Source organism: Amia ocellicauda, chromosome 21, assembly GCF_036373705.1.
Source record: "Amia ocellicauda isolate fAmiCal2 chromosome 21, fAmiCal2.hap1, whole genome shotgun sequence".
NCBI lineage: Eukaryota > Metazoa > Chordata > Actinopteri > Amiiformes > Amiidae > Amia > Amia ocellicauda.
Genome location: NC_089870.1, coordinates 1749957 through 1766396, shown reverse-complemented (window position 1 = coordinate 1766396; position 16440 = coordinate 1749957). Strand labels below are relative to the sequence as shown.

Sequence of the window (16440 nt, the reverse complement as noted above, 5' to 3'; positions counted from 1 at the left end):
CGGCCCACAACTGAATATTATCCCTCTGAATAGCCTGTGCTGCCAAGATTATATCTGCTGAGCCACCTATTTTAGTTTCATCTGCAAATTTGACAAGTTTGCTAACTATCCCAGAGTCCAGATCATTAATATAGATTAGAAAAAGCAAAGGCCCTAGTACTGATCCCTGTGGAACTCCACTAACAACCTCACTCCAGTTAGAAGCAACTCTGAATACTCTGAATAGCCTGTGCTGCCAAGATTATATCTGCTGAGCCACCTATTTTAGTTTCATCTGCAAATTTGACAAGTTTGCTAACTATCCCAGAGTCCAGATCATTAATATAGATTAGAAAAAGCAAAGGCCCTAGTACTGATCCCTGTGGAACTCCACTAACAACCTCACTCCAGTTAGAACCAACTCCTCTAATCAACACACCCTCTGTTTCCTATACATCAACCAGTTCATAATCCATCTACTTACATTACCCTGAATCCCTACAGCTTCCAATTTGAGGATCAGTCTTTGGTGTGGAACCTTATCAAAAGCTTTTTGGAAATCTAAGTATATCATATCATATGCTTTCACCTGATCTACAGCTGCAGTTGCATGTTCAAAAAATTCTAATAAATTAGTAAGACATGATCTGCCTTGTCTAAACACATCGACTATCTCCAAGAATAAGGTCTTCATTAAGATGCTCCTCTATATTCTGTCGAATCATTTTTTCCAACATTTTACAAGGGATGCAGGTGAGACTGATTGGTCTGTAATTTTCTGGCTCAGTTCTGTCCCCTTTCTTGAGGATTGTTATGACATTTGCTCTCTTCCAGTCAGTTGGCACATCCCCTGTTCTAAGTGTCATTAAGAATAATTGAGTTAGCGGCCTATAAATAATTTCCCAAATTTCTTTAAGTACTGTTGGAAATATCCCATCTGGCCCAGGTGATTTGTTTGTTTTTAATTCTGCTAGTCCCTTTATTACCTCCTCCTCATTTATCCTGATCTCTCTTAGGGTTGATTATCAACCTGTTGCATGTCATCTGTTTTTTCTTTTGTAAAAACCTCTGTGAAATATTCATTTAGAACATTTGCCACATCTTGTTAGTTTTCCAATAGACCTCCATTTTTGCCCTTTATCTGTTTCACTTCCTCCTTTATTATCCTCTTGCTGTTGTAATATTGAAAAAAGCTCTTTGCATTGGTTTTAGCCCCAAGAGCTATGTTTCTTTCTATTTCCCTCTTTGCTTTCCTTATCCCGTTCTTAAGATCTCTTTGCAGCTCAACATATTCTATGTATTCGTCACCATCCCTTTTGTATGCGCTATACAACATTTTCTTACTCTTCATATTTTTTTGCATACCTCTATTAAACCAATTTGGCCAGTGTTTTTTGGTCCTCAATTTGCTAAGTTTTGGTACAAATTGCTCCTGAGCCTCAAGTAGATTATATTTTTTAAATATACACATCCATTTTCAACTGACTCTGTATTCAATGGGCTCCAGTCTACCTCTTCTAAGTGCCATCTCATACCTTCAAGGTTTGCTTTTCTAAAATTGTAGACCATTGTTTTAGACTTGGACCTTGTTTCTTGAAAGCATGCCTCAAAGCTAACCATATTGTGATCACAATTTGCCATTGGTTCTCTAACTACTGTCCCCCTGACTCTATCTTGGTCATTTGAAAAGATCAAGTCAATGCATGCACTCTCTCTGGTTGGTTCCCTGACAAATTGAGTTAGAAAGCAGTCATTTACCATCTCAACCATTTCGATTTCTGCTTCTGTAGTCCCCACTGAGCTTTCCCATTCTAAGTTTGGGAAATTAAAATCCCCCATTATAACAGCCACATCCTTGCTACATGCAGTGCTGATTACACTGTACAATGCAGCATCTTTCTGAATATCTGAGTTTGGTGGCCTGTAACACACTCCTACCGCTAATCCTCCAGATCTCTTGTTCAAAAGTTTCACCCACAAAGATTCTGTTTCATTACTGAGATCTAATATGAGTTCTTCTGCCTCAATGTCATTTTTCACATATAATGCTACCCCACACCCTCTTCAATTTTGCCTGTCTCTCCTAAACTGTGTGTATCCTTCCAACTTGTATTCATCCCCATCATTTTCTGTAAGCCATGTTTCTGTCACTCCTATAACATCATAGTCACATGCTAGCACTGTGGCTTCCAAGTCTAACATCTTGTTCCTTATACTCCTGGCATTGAGGTACAAACATTTCAGGACTTTCCTACCAGCAGTTTCCCTTGGTTTTCTTTCCGTAGAGGAACATCTCCCATTGTCAGAGCTCCCTGCCCCCCTGGTTCCTAGTTTAAATGATTCTCAATTTCACTGCACATACGCTCTCCCAATGCATTAGCTCCCCTTCTGTTTAGATGTAGACCGTCCAGTTTGTACAGGTCCCATCTATCCCAGAAGAAAGACCAATGCTCCATAAACCTAAACCCCTCTTCCCTACACCAAGCTTTCAACCACGTGTTAAACTTTCTAATCTCTGCCTGTCTCCCTGGCCTGACACGTGGTACCGGAAGTATTTCAGAGAAAACTACCGTGGAGGTTCTGCTCTTTAAATTTGTCTTGCAGAACCTCTGTCCTACCTTTTCCTATGTCATAGGTTCCAATGTGGACCATGACCAGTGGATTCCCCCCGGCTTTGGCCAGTAGCCCGTCTACTAGTTTAGGGAGATCTGCAACCTGAGCACCAGGCAGGCAATGCGGGTCTCCTTGTCACTAGAACACACTGTGTGATCTACACCTCTAAGAATTGAGTCTCCTACTCTAACTACCTCCTTCTTCTGGGGGGAGTGGGTACCATGGTGCTCTGGTGCTCAACTGCCCCCCCATCACCCTCTGAGCTGTCACTGTCCAACTTGGTGTCCAGCAGTTGGAACCTGTTGGGCAATTCAAGCTCTTGGGGTGTCTCTAGGGGTTGTGCATGCCCTTTTCTGCAGTTACGACCTACTGTAACCCAGCAGTTCTCTACGCTGTCCTGCTCTAAGGTCTCAACTCTCCTAGGTTTTGGAGTGCACACCATCTCTCTCATGGGCTGATTGACCAATTCTTCTATATCCCTAATACAGCGCAGATTGACAAGCTGAGCCTCAAGATCACAAACCTTGATCTCCAGGATTTCAACCTGCCGACAACGTTCACAAATTAAGCCTTCTTGGATGAGTTCATCCAGGAAGGCAATCATTCTGCAAACCTGACACTGTAGTGGCCACATGCTTCTAAATGTTACTTGTTTTATTTTTATTTTAGTTTTTAATTTTTTTACACGTCTCTTGGTTCCTGCTGCTAGTCAACTGCCTAACTTTTGTCAGCGAGAAACAGCACAGCTGCTTTAAGTAGCTTTTGTCTACCTACCCCCAATTCACACCTAATTGGCCCCATCTGGCTCCTCCTGCAACAGAATCCACGGGCAACAAGACCTAGTAATAGCGGCCTCCTGCTCTACTACCAGGGCTAGGAGCAGGGCCAATACCCAGACCACACCATATAAGCTCAGGGCACAGTATCGCAGCCCGTGCTCAACATACAGCGGGCTAACCAGACTAGATAGCCACTGCTGGATAGTTCAATTATGAATAATGGAACTATATACACAGCGGACCAACAAGAACCAACTCAAGTGCCTTCCGCTGGACACCGCAGCAGTGCTGGCACAGACTGCTGGCAAAGGAACTATATACATAGCGAAGCACGAGTGCCCTCGCTAACAACAGGAGCAGTTGTCCACGCTCAAATTAATAAGGAGCGGACAAGCTCAACTGTCTATTTTAAAGAACTATATACACTACGGGGCGCAGGAGCCAGTTCATGCACTACACACAGGACACAGGAGCAGGTTACCCACTGCCACAGCTAGCGGCAACAGATGCTCTACTGATGTCAATAAATGAACTATATACACAGCAGGGCACAAGAGCAAACTCAAAGCCTACCGCTGAATACAGCAGCAGCGGCCCTCAGCACAGCTAGTATAGCTACAATGGCAGGGTACAGGTGTAAAAAACACATGCACTCCCACCTACAGAATGAACTGTATACAAGTTACAGTCCGGTAGGAAGGGATAACGGTTCTGCATTGCTTTTCCCAAGCATGCTCAACAGGAGCAGACAGGGATAGAAAAGCCAGGAGCCACTGCCTGACAGGCTACTGCGACTCAACTGAAGCCAACACCGTATTCCCAATAGAAGGAACTGGGCCCGTCATGTCCAGCTTGTAGAATCGAACAAAGGTGTGCGTCAAGACCCAACTCGCAGACGCACAGATGTCTGCCAGTGGGGCGCCTTGAAAAAGGGCCCACAACGTGGCTACACCTTGAGTCGAGTGGGCCACCAGGCGTTCAGGCACCGGGGCTCCAGTTGACTCATAAGCCGTGGTAATGGTGTCCACAATCCAGTGCGAGAGGCGCTGCTTTGAAAGCGCCTGGCCCCGCGTCCGTGCTCTTAGGACACAAACAATTGGTCCGAGCGTCGAATATCCTTGGTGCGCTCCCAATAGCACCTGAGAGCCTGCAGCAGGCACAACAGGTGTAGCCTACTCTCCTCCTCCGAAGAGAAGGGAGGAGGATGGAAAGCCATCAACTCAATAGGCCTGTTGATATGGAAAGGAAACAGCACTTTTGGGAGGAACGCAGGATTAGGCCGAAGCGTAAACCTGGAACTATCTCCCACAAAACGGACACACGCAGGGTGAACAGACAGGGCGTGTAACTCGCTCACACGTTTTGCTGACGTGATTGCCAGCAAAAATGCTGTCTTCAGTGACGCTAACCTTAAGTCATCTGACTGCAAGGGCTCAAATGGGGCCTTGGAAAGCACATCCAGCACTACATCAATGCGCCATGCAGGCAAAGAAGGAGCGCGGGTAGGCCTCAGCCTGCGTGCACCTTTCAGAAACTGCGCCTCTAAAAAATGAGGGCCCGGAGGCTCACCATCAATCCTGACATGACATGAGGAGATGGCGGCTAAATAAACCTTGAGCATGGATGGGGACTTGCCCTGGTCCAACAGCTCCTGCAGGAATTGCAAAATGACACCTATATGGCAATAAACTGGGTCACGAGACTTCTCCTGACATCAAGTTTGAAAGGTCCGCCAGCGGTAGGAGTATTGCGACCTCGTAGAGGGAGCTCTCGCCGACTGAATAGTAGCTACTACCGCATCTGACAGACCCCAAGCCATCGGGCGATCTCGCTCAGGGGCCAGGCCCAGAGCTGGAGGAGGCCCAGGTTGGGATGTCACAGTGTGCCCTGCACCTGAGACAGCAAGTCCGCCCGCAGGGGAAGCTGCCAAGGTTCTCCGACCAAGAGGGAGACCAGGTCTAAAGTGGGCCTAAAGTGTGCCAAGAAAACATCCCCCACACCATTACACCACCACCAGCAGCCTGCACAGTGGTAACAAGGCATGATGGATCCATGTTCTCATTCTGTTTACGCCAAATTCTGACTCTACCATCTGAATGTCTCAACAGAAATCGAGACTCATCAGACCAGGCAACATTTTTCCAGTCTTCAACTGTCCAATTTTGGTGAGCTTGTGCAAATTGTAGCCTCTTTTATTCCTATTTGTAGTGGAGATGAGTGGTACCCGGTGGGGTCTTCTGCTGTTGTAGCCCATCTGCCTCAAGGTTGTACGTGTTGTGGCTTCACAAATGCTTTGCTGCATACCTCGGTTGTAACGAGTGCTTATTTCAGTCAAAGTTGCTCTTCTATCAGCTTGAATCAGTCGGCCCATTCTCCTCTGACCTCTAGCATCAACAAGGCATTTTCGCCCACAGGACTGCCGCATACTGGATGTTTTTCCCTTTTCACACCATTCTTTGTAAACCCTAGAAATGGTTGTGCGTGAAAATCCCAGTAACTGAGCAGATTGTGAAATACTCAGATCGGCCCGTCTGGCACCAACAACCATGCCACGCTCAAAATTGCTTAAATCACCTTTCTTTCCCATTCAGACATTCAGTTTGGAGTTCAGGAGATTGTCTTGACCAGGACCACACCCCTAAATGCATTGAAGCAACTGCCATGTGATTGGTTGGTTAGATAATTGCATTAATGAGAAATTGAACAGGTGTTCCTAATAATCCTTTAGGTGAGTGTATATATAAAATATGATATGTGTATCTCAATTCTACAAGAGGAGATTTATTTTAGACAGTTTTGTGTCTGTGGAGTGATAAAGTATATATTAAATAAAGAAAATAAAAACACATTGAAACATATTATATAAAACTACACTTTAAAGACCAAGTCATAGCAGATATTGGATAATTTGTTACTGAGAATCTTTCCTCAATGTAATTTACCATTTCTTAATTTGATTTCCCCAAATACCCCACTGGACCAATTTCCTAGTGTAACATATATGTAGAATTTGAGGTTTTAGAAAATTAAACAATATAAACTTTTTCTGAATCTACTACTATAATAATTATTTTGAAAATGCATTATTACACACAGTTATCTCTCAGAGCAAATACTAAACCTTGTATTGTACCCATATTATTAATGCAAAGCCAGCCATCTGTCTCATGTAGCATATGCACTGGTTGCCTACATTATTGGATCATACTGACCAAACATCCAAAACAGCACCAAGAAGAAGATTTCTCATAGGTCTTACTATCTCTAACACAAGCAAAACACAACCAGATATCCTAGCCCTGGCACAGCTCTCCCCCAGCTGATCCACACACATTCCCACACATTCAAACTGTAGCTAAGCTTTTTTCTCCCTCTTTCAGTTCCAATCTACTCCCAATAATGTCCCAGCACTGTGTTCCTTTGGCTATTCATATTCAATACCTTCCACATTGTCTTCAGACATATTTCAGCCATTTACATTCTGCTACACTCTTTGCGCCCTGTAGCTGTACTTTCTACTGACGATACTGAACCAGATATAGTTCTCTCTCTTTAATAACAAGCTCCCAACTAATTTCCTTGGCACCTGACCTCCATAACTAAGGTTTTGTGTACCCATGCAGGCTGCACACTCAATGTAAAACAATGTTGTGGAAGGTAAGCCCTACTGCTTGCTCCACTCCAGAGCCACCAGGTCTTACCTTGGGCCTCTTCCAGATGATGTTCTTGACCTTGTTTGACTTGTGCCCCAGTTCCTTGTAGCCCAGGGACTCCACTGAGGCCTGGAAGTAGTCATCCTCAAACAAGGCTTTCTTCTTCAGACATTCCTGCTTGAGGGAGGTGAAGTCCTGGGCCACAAAGGGCAGGGGCTTGCTGAGGGAGCCTTCCCCATCCCTCCTTTCCCTCTCCCGGATCAGGCGGTCGCAGAAATAGCCAGACGGCGTGTAGGGCATTGTCTCACCTTTTTATTTTTTTCAAAACTGGCTTTTGCCACCTCCACTATACATTAACAAGCCTTAAAACCCTGGCATAAATCCAAAGAGCTAATCTCTGATTGGCCACATTTCAATGATGTCATCTTCCTACCATAATGGGCCACTGCCCAGCAAAAAAAAAATCTTCCATTTGGTACATTCTCATTGGCTCAGCGACAATGACTGTAGGACCTCCATTCCCCAGTCAGCAGGGGCCTGCTATACTGTTCACCAGCATCATTGTTGGGAGACACAATAGCAACTGAACAGCAGGTTCGATGCTGTAAAGAACTGCGTGAGGCTTACCCTACCTCAGCAGAAGGCATTCACTGCCTTTAAACCTGTCCTCAATGGAGCTCGCTGTTGAGCAGTCTCAGCACATCTATAAGAGCTAATCCTATGGAGACAAACCATGTTTTTTTTGGGGCCATGGGGCTATGAGTTCACTCCAGCTTTTGTTCTGGGGAACTGTAGCTTTGGCTCACAGCACAGAGTGACACACACACTGCACAAACATTTAATCATGCTGGCAAGAGGGGGAGATTATGACAAAGATGCAGAGCAAACAAAAATACCACAAAAACACATCTAAAAAGAAATTCATACAAAAATGTTCCAACTACTAAGGTTTTGCCTGTTTTGTAAATGAAGTAGAAACAATTCTTTAGAAAATTCAGTTTTGGGAAGCTTTGAGTCCTGTTTTCATCAGTCCTGCAAAAACTACAGTACTGCTCTATTTGCACCTTTACTGCAAGGAAACACAGAACTCATAAATCAAATTTGGAAGACTACAAGCTACACAGCTGGTTACAGAGATTTTTGGTCAAAAGACCAAAATGTCTTTGAATGGTAAATTAGCTGTAACAGGGTGTTTGAAAACTTGGGAGAATCATGTAAATGGCTAAAAAACGGCCGGGTCAATCCCAAATACACGAGTAAGAAAGGAAGGAAGAACATGCCCATTTCCCACATGTAAACCTACCAAGATAATCGAATATATCTTTAAATGACCACATTTTAAAAGTGCAAGATACGTGGTCAGTTTATTGTGGGTTTTAATGTAAAGTAAGTTGCTGAAGGACATTTCATGGTTAACAATGGTGAATTTCAGGTTAATGGCAATGCGTAAAGTTGTCTCCCCCCCATTATCATTATGCTCTCTATTTTTGTGGGTCTGATGTGCACTGTTCCATGTTGTAATCCTAAATTCACAGTTTGCTAGCTCCATCAGTGACATGAAAATCCAGGTAACTGTCACAGGTAAGTGCATTATTCCTTGTGTATGTTTGGGGTGTTTTTGGGGACTAAATTGACTATTTGTATTTACTTTACTATGTATAATTAGACAGCTTGGTCCTTTTGGTCTAGCCGTGCATTAGGAGATTACACACTAGCGATACAAAGCCGGATTTCATGAAACTGCTCTGTTTAAACTTACTTTGTGTGCTTGTGTGCTGAGAACTTAACGATTCAATGAACCAACTAAAGCAAGTGAAATTGGGGAGTAACTGAGATCCTAGATCTGCAATTTAAAAAAAAAACACTAGGTGGCATATCCATTAGTATTCTGTCATCATAAGATCAGTAAAGTGCGTAAGTGTATTTCTCTCGCATGACTGTTATTATGTTACAAAATATTTTAAATACCTAAACTATAAGTATTTATAACGTATACATTTTGAAGATTTTACAAAATGTATACGTTATAAATACTTATAGTTTATGCTGTAGGCTATATTGAACATAATATAGCCGAAAATCTGGGCTGTGTAACAAGATCAGTCATTGTGAAAGAATTATAATCATGTTGACTGCTGAAACACATGATTTTCTACACATCATATATTCATTTATTATTATTTATTTTATTAGCAGATGTCACAAAATACAAACAATTCAAGAATCATACCTGATATAGCTCTCTTCTGCTTGTTCTCTTGTCGGCTCAGCAAGTTTCGACTTTCCTTTGGAATTCAATCTTGATCATGTTGCCTTGCTTTGGATCAATGCCTTGATCAGTCACCTGTTTTATCATGTATGCAAATCATTTTGTATTAGGTGTAGATCTGGCGACTGGTTGATTGGTGTTTATATGGTGTTTAGATATAGTGTTTATTAGACTGGTGTTGGCATTACAATTCAGCATCTATACAGGACTTAGAAGATGCCCCTCACCCTTCAGCCAGAGCTGTGCCCACTGGCACATGGAATAAAGACACTGCCAGGCTGCAAAATGCAATACAAACAGACCTGTTACAAAGGCACTGTAGTGTTGAATAGTGTGTTTTCTGCATTGATGTACGCAGCTGTAACAGAGCTTTCACGTTGCATAAGATGTTATGTTATATTTAAGTTATCTTTCAAGTCGGAAGCACTGCCCAAAGGCAGAGGTGTTACACCAGTCACCATGCATAAATAATTTTTCTAACAAAGCTGCATATAGGCCCCTGTGTGAGGCACTGTAACAGTCCCATTCCTGTTTCCTGTTTGTTTATAACATAATTCGCATACAGGAACTTCATTTTTGCCGTTTTCACCCTTGGATCACCTTGATCTGTAAAAGAAGATCCTTTTCTCTCTCTGGAGTTACATATGTATTTATTATATACTGTGCCTTCTGACCCACATACATATATTATTGTATTATTAAAATAGTTTTAAAACTGAGCCTCAGCTACTAGCTCTGTTTTTTAATTAATTATTCATTGATCATCTCTGATAATTTCATTTAAATTGCTTGGGGCCGGACCACGTGTGCAGGGCACTCAAGAACCCATCCAGGTGTCGTCGTCTACAGCGCGTCTCCAGCGTGTCTCCAGGCTCTCCTTCTCCCCAAGTGAGTTTTGACTCTCACTGAGCCCTTCCACCCTCCAGCCCTAACCACACAGAGCAGAGGGAGACCTGCTCAGCGGTTGCCCCCATGCCCCCTCTCCCTCCTCCTCATTGCGGGCAGAGCCGGCCCTAGCCTTTTGGGGGCCATAGGTGAGATTTGATTGTGGGGGCCCCCACCTCGCCCCAAAACATTTTAGTGGTGCCCATCTTTATGGCGGAGAGAAAATGTTTAGGTAAAACTAAGAGAGAGACAAACATTTGAATAGTGCACATCACAGAACATGTATTGCATTTTAACATACACTGAAATAGATTTAGTAATACATACACATTTAAATAGTACACTGTGCACATTGAAATAACAGCAATAACTTATAAAGAGTTTAGGTAAAAAACACCCACGCCATAAATACTAAGTACTGAAAATACTATATTACACATTAAAACACAAAATGTATTTAAAAAAATACAATACTATCAAAAATCATTAGCTGACAACTGGCAAACTACTGTAGTTAACTACTAATCATTCGCTATCTATCAAAGTGATCACATCACCAACATTTTCAAAAAAACTGATTATTACTTAATCTGATTGAGCTGGATTATTGCTTTATATAGAATAGTTCATTGCTCACAAAGTTATGAAATTGTATAGCTCCACTACTTGGAATATACAAAATGGTTGTTAAAGTTTCAGTGACATTCTCTTCATAAACTCCTCAGCAAAATACACTTATACCATCATATTTACATGACATTTAGCACACCCCTGACATGCGTGTTCTGACCTCACTGGAGACACTGTGCTCAGTCATAGATGAAATGCCCCTCTCTCTCCCTCTCGGGTTTACATGCTCTTAATTTATTGCACTAGAGAGAATCTGCTGTTTACCCACAGCAATGCAAAGGAGTGTCTTATGCATTACGCCGTGTTGTTTAATACTTTGTTTTAATGATCTTATCGAGTGGTCACGTCACTGATGGAGCTATAGTCGTGACGTGTTTGATAAAGTTAGGATTACAACACGATGTACATGAACAGTGCACAACAGAGCCACAATAATATAGAGAGCATACTGATAATAGGAAACACAATCGTTACGCATTGCAATTAACCATGAAACGCCCATCAGCAATTTAACTTGAAAACCACAATAAACGGACCAACTATGTTGCAATTTTAAAATGTGTCCATTTCAGGATATATTATTTCAAACAGTAGCTTTTGCAAATGGGCATGTTTCCAACTTTTTTGTGGTGGAGCAAAAATGTAATGCATCAATTATCACACTGCAGCAGCATTTAGAACTAGTCAGCTAGAACTAGGTCATTCATTTTGTCATTGCTGCTTAACGTTTGGTTGGTTAGTTATCTGCTTACATGGTATGTTGTGTTGATTTCAAAGCTAACTACTGATCCCTTTTTTCTGCCCTCTCTTTTAAAAGATGCAATCTCTCTGACTGACTCTGAGCACGCTGTGACTGTGCCTCACCTGCCCCTCCCGCACTAGTTCACGTTTTTAGGCGCGCTCACGCTACATCACATCTTTTCAGATAGTACTTGTAATTTAACAGCCTTTCCTGTAAGATAGCACTTATACAACATGTATCATACTACTTGCCTTGCATTACTAGTACTCGTACACACTGCCGGTCAAAAGTTTTAGAACACCTACATTTTTCAAGTTTTTATTGAAATGTATGCAGTTTAATGTCTCAATGAAATGAATGCATAGAACAAATAAACAACGTAAATTAACCCCTTAAACTGACAAACCCCTCTGGTACCCTTAAAAGGGCACCACATCTGCATGCTTCTCTTTAATCCCATGTGTACTCTAATGATGTGAAGCATCTGTAAAACATGTTAGTGCAATTAGGAATACATAAACATTCTGATCATAAACCATACGTAGAGTTTGAAGAATTGCCCTGGGAAAAACCCCTAGAGTCAGCATCCCTACTATAATGGTAATAATAACTTTTTGTCCTCCAGCTGTGAAGGTCTGCCTTACATTGGGAGGAGAATGAATACTCCAAACTGAATGTTCATGTCATTGCTGTGCAAACTGATAGGCTGTTTGATCAAACTATTTTAAACATCAACTCTCTTCCCCCAGTGATATCACCTACTGTTTTTCTGCCTTGGTTTTGAATCTGTATTTCTTGCTCCAACATATTTCACTACAAGAGCTAAAGCACCATATTTCACAGCTTTTATGCAATGAAATGTAAAAACAACAACTTAGACTATATTAAATAAGGGCTTACAATGTACCTCTATCTTATTATATATATATATATTGATATTGATAACTGTGCTCCAGCAATGGCCTGGTGTCCCGCCTGGGTGTATTTCTGTCTTTCAACCCTCACCAGGAAAAGTGGTTAAAAAATGGATGCATGGATGGATGGATGATAACTGTACTCTAGAAAAATATTTCATATACCACATGTGGTATATACATGTATACCACATGTATATACCACATGTACCATGTATGTCACATGCAAATACACATCTCCCTGAGTTGAAAATGCCAAATTACAGAAATACATTTTCAAATAGAAACTGAAGAATATTTTATAAATATATCTATACACACTTAGAACTGAAAAGCTCAAACAAATACAGAAAAGGGACAGACATATATGAGCAGAAAGTCTTGATTTAAATGTTCAATCAAAGTCAATTCAGTTACTTAATTAGAAGCTGATTGAAGTTAACACATGCATTAAAAGCGATTGAAAGGTCCTAGTTTTGACAACACAATATAATTGCCTTGTGCACTAAAGGTTGTCCCAAGACCATTAGACATTCGATGAAAACTGAATTATCTTTCAAATTAGTCACTTTCCAAAGTCCGTTTGAATTTCAATAACTGCAATTACTGTCTCAATAATAATCCCTGTTTTTTAAAGAAATGTACTAATAAAAAAAAAAGTTGTCCTAAATCAACCTGATATTGAGCTGCAGTTTAACGTGGAACAGTTACCACATTTGCAGCATGAACACACATTATCTTTTAAACTGCTGCATTTTTCAAATGCTGTGTTGAGCCAAATGGTAGGATTATATTGGTAATGGTTCTGATTGCACTCTCTTATATAGTGAAAATAGATTTTTTGTTTTGTTAAAATAAAACTGATAGCTCTTAGACGTCTGGAAACGATCAAAACCATGACTGGAACATGTGACTGGAACCCTGTCTTTTTCCCTTCCCATTCTGTTCTGCAGAGTCTTGTACTGTGGGAAAAGGGGTGTATACTCACAGGTGGCCGCTTCCACTCGAACTTGATGGGGTACGATCTGCTGTAGAACAAAGATGATTCGTCTGCTTTGAATGTGGGATCCTCAAATAGCACCTTCTTCCTGACGTACTTGTCTCGCAGCTCCCTGAAGCTCTTGAGTCTCTTTTCATCGAGGATGGTGTGGTTTCTGTTCAGGATGGCGGAATACATTCCACCAGGACCACTGCTGACCCCCATGGTCTGCGGAGACACTGGAGACGACTCCGTTTGGTCCGCTACAGTAGCAGGCATTTCTGTAGCCATCTTGCCCAGGCACTGTTCCCCAGCTTCCACACCCACCTCTCCACTTCTCTGTAGAGTCCTGAAGATCAGGTAGAAAACCAATACAGAGTAATCAACCAAAACAACAGAAGCACTGCAGTGAACTCACTGAGCTATCATGAGCAGGTCTGCAAGGGGAAATTGCCTTATTCTGCCAAGTTCCTTAGCCCGTTCTTCCCATTCACCACCACCCACCCTAAGCTGACTACACACATTCCAATCACGCTAGCCCCCCGCTTTACAAAACGGGGCAAGGTACTGCACTGGAAATCTCCTCTACTTAACAGAGCAGCAGCCTCCTGCTCAACTGAACACAACTTTTGCACAATGCTTCCCCTCCTCTTCCCCTTTTATTCTGCTCATTCTCAGTTCCTTTTGACACACCAACTCATTCACACACACACACACACTCACTCTGACTTGTGACCCAACAGTGCCTAGTCTTGCCAGTTCTAAAAATAAGCTTCTTGAAGAGAAGGAGGTGTCTGCTTTCAGAGAATCCTCTCCAGATAAAGTTTCAGCGTGCAGAATTCCCAGCAGCAGAATTCAGAGCATCCTAAGCAGGCAGTGTAGAGGGAAAACAGTTTTCTTTCCTCTATGATGGGGGATGAAGCTCAAATTATCAGGACCCAAATCGGTTTATCTAGACTAACAACAATGTCACTCATCCACATTCCCTATGAACACTTAAAAAACTGACAAATCCCTGAGCACCATGGTGCCCACTCCCCACCAAGAGCAGTTATAGTAGGAGACTCAATTCTTAAAGGCGTAGATCACACAGTGTGTTCTAGTGAAAAGGAGATGCGCATGGCATCTTGCCTGCCTGGTGCTCAGGTTGCAGATCTCCCTATACTACTGGCCAAAGTCGGGGGGGATCCACTGGTCATGGTCCACATTGGAACCAATGACAGGAAGGGCAGAGGTTCTGCAAGACAAATTGAAAGAGTTAGAAAAGAAACTAAAGAGTAGAACCTCCAAAGTAGTTTTCTCTGAAATACTTCTGGTACTACATGCCAGGCCAGGGAGACAGGCAGAGATTAGAAAGTTCAATGTGTGGTTGAAATCCTGGTGTAGGGAAGAGGGCTTTAGATTTATGGGACATTGGTCTGTCTTCTGGTATAGATGGGACCTGTACATACCGGACAGTCTACATCTAAACAGTATGTGCAGAGTAATTGAGAATCTTTTAAACTAAGGACCAGGGGGGCAGGGAGCTCTGACAATGGGAGATGTTCTAATAAGGAAAGAAAACCAAGGGAAACTTCTAGTAGGAAGGTCCTGAAATGTTTGTACGTCAATTCCAGGAGTATAAGGAACAAGATATTAGACCTAGAAGCTATAGTGCTGGCATGTGACTATGATGTTGTAGGAGTGACAGAAACATGGCTTACAGAAAATTATTAGATATAGATTGGGGCACACTGTATACCGATTCAGTCGATAATGTACGGTTATATTTTAAGAATATACTACTTGAGGCTCAGGAGAAATTTATGCTAAAACGTAGCAAATTGAGGACCAAAAAACATTGGCCAAAATGGTTTAATAGAAGTATGCAAAAAATATCAAGAGAAAGAAAATGTTGTATAGCACATACAAAAGGGATAGAGATGAAACAAAACACAAATAATATATTGAACTGCAAAGAGATATTAAGAGAGGGATCAGGAAATCAAAGAGGGAAATAAAAAGAAACATAGCTCTTGGAACTAAAACTAATAAAACTTTCTTTTTGTAGTACTATAACAGCAAGAGGCCAATAAAGGAGGAAGTGAAATGGGTAAAAGCTAAAAATTTAAGTATCTTCGAAAACTAATAAGATGCAGCAAATGGCAAATTTACAAAAGGAAAATCTTGTAGCATGCCACAGGTTAACAATCAGTCCAGTCAAACTAATAGATATCAGGATACATGAGGAGGAGATACTAAAGGGATTAGCAGAATCAAAAACAAACAAATCACATGGACCATATTTCCAACAGTACTTAGGTACATTATTTATAGACCAATAACTAAAATAGTCCATATGACACTTAGAACAGGAGATGTGCCCACTGATTGGAAAACTGCTAATGTCATACCTATCCACAAGAAAGGGGACAAAGCTGAGACAGGAAATTACAGACCAATCAGTCTCACATGCATTACTTTTACATTTTTGGAAAAAATCATTAGACAGAAAATAGAGGAGCATCTTAATAAAAATATTCTTGGAGACAGTCAACATGGGTTTAGACGAGGCAGATCATTTAATTTATTAGTTTTTTGAACATGCAACTGCAGCTGTAGATCACATGAAAGCAAATCATATGATATATTTAGATTTTCAGAAAGCTTTTAACAGGTTGCACACCAAAGATTAATTCTAAAATTGGAAGCTGTAGGTATTCAGGGTAATGTAAATAGATGGATTATGAACTGGATGATTCATAGGAAATGGAGGGTGTCAATAAGAGGAGTTGCTCCTAACTGGAGTGAGGTTGTTAGTGGAGTTCCACAGGGATCAGTATTAACACCTGTTCTTTTTCTAATCTATATTAATGATCTGTACTCTGGGATAGTTAGCAAACTTGTCAAATTTGCAGATTATACTAAAGTAGGTGGCCCAGCAGATACAATCTCGGCAGCACAGGTTATTCAAAGGAACTTAGATAATATTCAGGTGTGGGCTGACACCTGGCAGAT

The 16440-nt window shown here is 41.6% G+C and overlaps 1 protein-coding gene across 8 annotated transcripts in view; it reads right to left on the bottom strand.

Annotated features, from left to right (window-relative positions):
- Positions 1-14097, bottom strand: part of LOC136716834 (calpain-3) — a 63483-nt gene extending 49386 nt beyond the window's left edge. For 3 of the 8 annotated variants that reach the window (XM_066694232.1, XM_066694236.1, XM_066694237.1), the window contains exon 1: positions 7073-7349. In XM_066694232.1, the coding sequence (XP_066550329.1) occupies positions 7073-7324 (252 nt within the window). In that variant the 5' untranslated portion in view covers positions 7325-7349. Of the gene's footprint in view, positions 1-7072; positions 7350-13452 lie in introns of those variants that run through there. The other 5 variants (XM_066694231.1, XM_066694233.1, XM_066694235.1 and 2 more) reach the window with 3 other exon arrangements.
- Between the last annotated feature and the right edge of the window lie 2343 nt (positions 14098-16440).